The 4,846-nt window shown below is 49.5% G+C and overlaps 2 protein-coding genes across 2 annotated transcripts; one reads left to right on the forward strand and one right to left on the reverse strand.

The window, feature by feature from the left end:
* Positions 1 to 711: 711 nt before the first annotated feature.
* Positions 712 to 1,341, forward strand: PV06_11616 (uncharacterized protein; the record flags this gene model as incomplete). Its single annotated transcript, XM_016413324.1, has 1 exon — positions 712 to 1,341. The coding sequence occupies one exon, from the start codon at positions 712 to 714 to the stop codon at positions 1,339 to 1,341; it is 630 nt and encodes a 209-aa protein (XP_016256290.1).
* A 599-nt stretch (positions 1,342 to 1,940) lies between these two features.
* PV06_11617 (uncharacterized protein) lies at positions 1,941 to 2,761 on the reverse strand (the record flags this gene model as incomplete). Its single annotated transcript, XM_016413325.1, has 2 exons — positions 2,460 to 2,761; positions 1,941 to 2,410 (listed from the first exon to the last, which is right to left on the reverse strand). The coding sequence occupies exons 1-2, from the start codon at positions 2,611 to 2,613 to the stop codon at positions 1,941 to 1,943; spliced, it is 624 nt and encodes a 207-aa protein (XP_016256291.1). The 5' UTR covers positions 2,614 to 2,761.
* Between the last annotated feature and the right edge of the window lie 2,085 nt (positions 2,762 to 4,846).

Raw genomic sequence — 4,846 nt, forward strand, 5'->3', positions numbered from 1 at the left:
TCGATGTGTTGGGCGATCATGATCACCAGCTAACCGTGAGATGGTCATGTCGAGTTCGACGAGACCGCCTCGAGTGGTCCGGGATACATCGAAGCTGTTTCAGCATTCTACGGCCGTCTTCCACGGGCCAATTATAACGGAGTAGAACCACTTGGTTCATGCGGCCTATAGGCCTCGAGAGGCGGCACTGCACACAATGCCGCAAGCAGTGCCTCATATTTGGAGACAATGGTGCGACAGAACGCTTGATCATATTTCGAGAGCTAGGAACAAGAGCGACCGACGTTGCGATGTCTTGCCGCACTAGATATTCGAAGACCAAGGTTAATAGTGACGTCGGGCTGGTGTGAAAAGTCCACACCGCGCACTCTTTAATACCTCCAGAATGCTACCACAGTGGTCGACCTATGAGTCAAGCGACATTGAACCGAATTGAGGTACCAATTTTCTAGCACTACATCATGACGAGACCTTCGGCTCGTAAGCCGCAACGTCGTCCTGGGAGGAGGCGTGAGTTCCTCCCTAGAGCATCTATTGCCTGCCAGTCTTGCAGAAAGCGCAAGAGAAAGGTCTGATTACCTTGAATTGCCCGATGTCGCTCTTACTTACACTAATGGATAGTGCTCTGGTGTCCCAGGACCTTGTCAGCCTTGCTTGTCCTCTCAGATACCTTGCGACTTTGACGCCGATAAAAGGCGTCGACTACCCTATATGACACTACAACTCATTCTGGGCTCTCTGCTTCAAAGCATCAAGTACAGTTCTTCCCAGAAATTGCAACGATTCATCGACGTAATCCGGAACGACCGTCCAGCCATAGAAGTGGCCAGGGCATTTCAGGACAATATCGAAGCATTATCTTATGGTGGATATCTAGAAAGGGCAGAAATCTTCAGTGACACCGAGTTCATCTCTGGGGCTCTTGACATTCCTACCCACGGATCGTATACGAGATATACGTTGTCAGCTACCCCGAGCTCGCCAGCATTCGAGCTTCGCGGCGCAAACTCTTCTTGCGACGCCGCCGATCCTTCTTACGGCGAAAACACCACTGGAGGTACCGACATTGCCATAGACGGAAACCCATTCACGCTAGCACTGGATGCTGTCAGTTACCCATCGTTTCCACAATCCGTTCCTGGTCCACACCCCGTTGATACTAGTATCGGCTCCCTTTCTAGGTTCGAGCCTGGGCCTGGGTTACCTTGGGATTGGGTTGGCTGCACCGACAACGATACAATGTTTTCGTTCCCAGTCAATGCAGCATTAAGTTCGGATACCTTGCAGAACTGTCCTTCGAGTCAATATATGCAGCCAATGAGCTTCGACTATCAAACTTAACGGCAGGCGAAACTGCTGTCTGGATGGAAACTACTTGGGAAGCAAAGTCATAAAGAGGTTACCGTAATACTTAAAGGCAGATCAATACTTAGGGCCATCATTTACGCCGCTAAATTTTCTAGGTTGCTTAGGTGGTAGAATTTACCCTGGGAGGACCTTGCTAATTTGACTTTCCACGCCGATTAGGGCTGAGCCTACAGTATACTTCCGAGAGCTGGGGCGATTCAGAGCCACGGGCTGCAAACAAGTCGGTTAAGCGTTCATGTCTCGATATTTCAGCTTCGTTGATCATGATCGGTAGCAAGTGACCCTTCAAACACATTATGGAATCATCTTGAAGCAGAAGAACAAAATAAATGGTACAATATATCAATAGTTTAACCTCACAAACTCCATTCGCGCCACCAAGTCCGCCGAACCACGAAAAGGTGCCGGCTATACCTAAGAGCGAACCAGGGTTTAGGTAATCAGGAATTATTGACCTCAAAAGAAGAACTCACTACCACCTTCCTATATCAGAGGCGTACCCAGCCCTCGAGTCGGGGATGGCTGTAGGGATGTTGCAGTTCCAGCTGTGTTGGTTGGGGTGGCTTACATGGTTAGACATTTCGTGCGAGAGGTAGGAAAATCTTACCCTGCTCTTCCGGGATCACATCCACCGTCAGCCAAGGTCGACTTGACACAGATCTTGTCGCCGGCGTCGGAGTCTTTGGAATTCCTTGATCTAAGCCGAAGGGCACCTCTTGTTGCTCTTGTACTTGGGGTTCTCGGTTGCGAATCGACGGTGTGTAAGATTTCAGAGTTTCGCCCGTATATTGGCTATTAGCTGCTTTCAGCGTAGGTTTGTAGGCCCGCGTGGATTGGAGGGGTAGATCTAAAAAGTCCCCGGTGCGCCGGGCGGGATTCTTATCGCGTCTCCGGAACAATGGGTGTACCATTTCGTTTTCTTCGCTTTCGCCATCTTCCACCATAGGCCGCCGTGTTTGTGGATTTCCTGTTTTGCGGAAAGAAGGGGCGTGACCATTATAAGGTGCTTGAGGTAGCGGTTTGTTCATATATCTCAACGCAACTATAGATAATAAGTTAGGGAGTAATCCTGGCTATAGGTTTAGACGAACCATTTGCGGCAGATCGAGGCTCTTCCTCATTCTGGCGGCGAACGCGGCGAAGAATTGTAAGCTGGAGGAAAAGAAGCCCGAGGAAGACGACAAGGAACGTGATGAGGACTAGTCCGACAACGATCAAAGTGGAAGACGTGTTATCTAGGACCATTTTGATCTGACACCTTTAATGGCGAGCAGTGTTATTGTCAATCGTTCCATCTGCGAACTTTTTATTCATGGTCGACGACATTTCTTCAATGGGCGAGCCGCCATGGTGGAGATGAAAGCTCAGACAATAGTCGGCCTCGCCATGGCCGAGGCCAGGTGAGCATGGTGGTGTGGAGGATGAAGCAGTCTTTAACTGCACATGGCTATACAGAGAAGTCGTGTTCAGACACAGTATTTGAAGGTTACTTAGCGTAGCGTGCGTGGCTGGGCAATTCTGCGCCCCAACTCAAGGCCCAGTGGCCCAATTTTAGCGGCGCGTCTATTGTAACGCCTAAGTTAATACTAACAAAATAGAACGGCGAGACGCCGAACGCCTACTGTAACCTCAGGAAGCCGAGGTATAAAATGTCAGTGACCTTGGCGACTGTACCACATGCTTTCGGGGTTAGAGGTGGGGTCTCGGGGTCAACCAGAGCCCGCAGTAAACCCCCGACTGTGTTAGGGAAGCACCACAGATCGTTGCGACTACATTTGGCCTAGTACCCCAGGGACTATAAGAGCCAGGCATTTAGATGTAAACGGGTTTAGGTACGGGTCACCAGTTTTCTGTATATCTATAACTTCGTAGGCTCTGATTCGGACTCTATGGAAGATGCTAGTGAGAGTAAATTGATCTCCTCCAACGAACATACCGCTCACATCCTTGAACAATATCAAAATGACCTCACCTACCAATGTGTTGGTCTCATCGACCAGAAAACCCAAATTCTGCGCCAAAATATCCATTCGATTCTGAGACCATACGGCGGGCCGAAAGACATGGAGCGAAGGATCGAAGCCATCGAAAGGGAAAACAGGAAGCTCAAGGATAGCGTAGTCAATACGGATCACGACAACTATAGATTGAGGAAGACGCTTAGTGCAGAGGAAAGAAACTGCGCAGAACTACAAACTTCCCTGAACGAGGTCGGCCTCCTTTTGGCCCAGGCCTACCGATTTCGAAATGCTAGCGAGGATGAAGTCCAGAATCAACTGAGAGCGAGAGGGATAACTGAGACGACCATCGGTCTCCTCGTCGGCAACGGGGAATTTATACAACAGCTTGCGTACTATACTGCTCCTAGACGGTCGGAAAGGCTTCTAAAGAGCTCAAAGTTTCCTGAAAGGGAGGACTTTGACGAGGGTGATGAGTGAGGTAAATATGCCGGTACCATCAGCTGCGACAGTTGGACGGCCGCGACACATAGATTTTTAGTAGCCTTAGGATTGTCACCCCCTATAAAATCTTTCGAAGCGGAGTAAACACTCCTTTTACCATATCGAAAAATGTAGAAAACACTCTCTGCAAATACATAACGCCTAAATCACTTACAGCCTCGCCAACCATAGGACAATTGCCACTATATTCTCGCCATTAAGTCTAAGAGCAACAACGAATCAAACATTTCGATCTGAGGTTTCTAGTTCGACGTCCTCCCAGACTGCCCACCATCGCCATATTCTCTTGCTCCACGTCGTGTATTCTTCAAGACTGGCTATCCCCGGCCAGCCAAGTACATGAGATAGATTCCCACGCCGGTCTTCCCACCACGTCAGGACACCCGGACTCGGTGACCAAGAGCGAATTGTATAGTCATGATTTCGAAATGGTCCTGGGCCGCCAGGCGCAGGAGCCATCCAGAACTGTGGGGCCTTGTTCTGTGAAGGCCCGAGCTGGATCGTGAGGCACGGTGGCTGGAAGAATCTAAGGATCTTTTAGAAGTTACCTAGCCAAGCTCCGCTAGACTTACTCATGTTGACAAATCTGTACGGAAGGGTGCGAACAGATTGCTGGAATGCTGGACTGGAATAACTCTTGTCTCTCAGGGATCGTCGACAGTGTAGCGTACGTCAAGGGCAGCGCCGCCACCGCGTCGAGCACTCGCATAACTTCTGATGGTGATGTTTGCTTGATGTTACGGTACAAAATAATCGTATAGTACTGCAACATTCACTCGTCTCCAGCTTGATTATCCGATACCTGGTTTGTTTGACCACTACTGAAATTACACGGAATCCGGTGGCAAGCAGAACAGTGTGGATCGTCGGATTCCTCGCTCTACACGCTAAATCGTGCTGCGGGACATAGACAGTATACCAGCCACGACGAGATGCTGCATCTGGCAGATAGATTTTCTCCGCCTTTCTTCCACACAGCCTCCCATACAATACGTTCTTAGCATGAGTGCAGCAGA

Source organism: Exophiala oligosperma (genome assembly GCF_000835515.1).
Source record: "Exophiala oligosperma strain CBS 72588 unplaced genomic scaffold supercont1.45, whole genome shotgun sequence".
In the NCBI taxonomy this organism is placed as follows: domain Eukaryota; kingdom Fungi; phylum Ascomycota; class Eurotiomycetes; order Chaetothyriales; family Herpotrichiellaceae; genus Exophiala; species Exophiala oligosperma.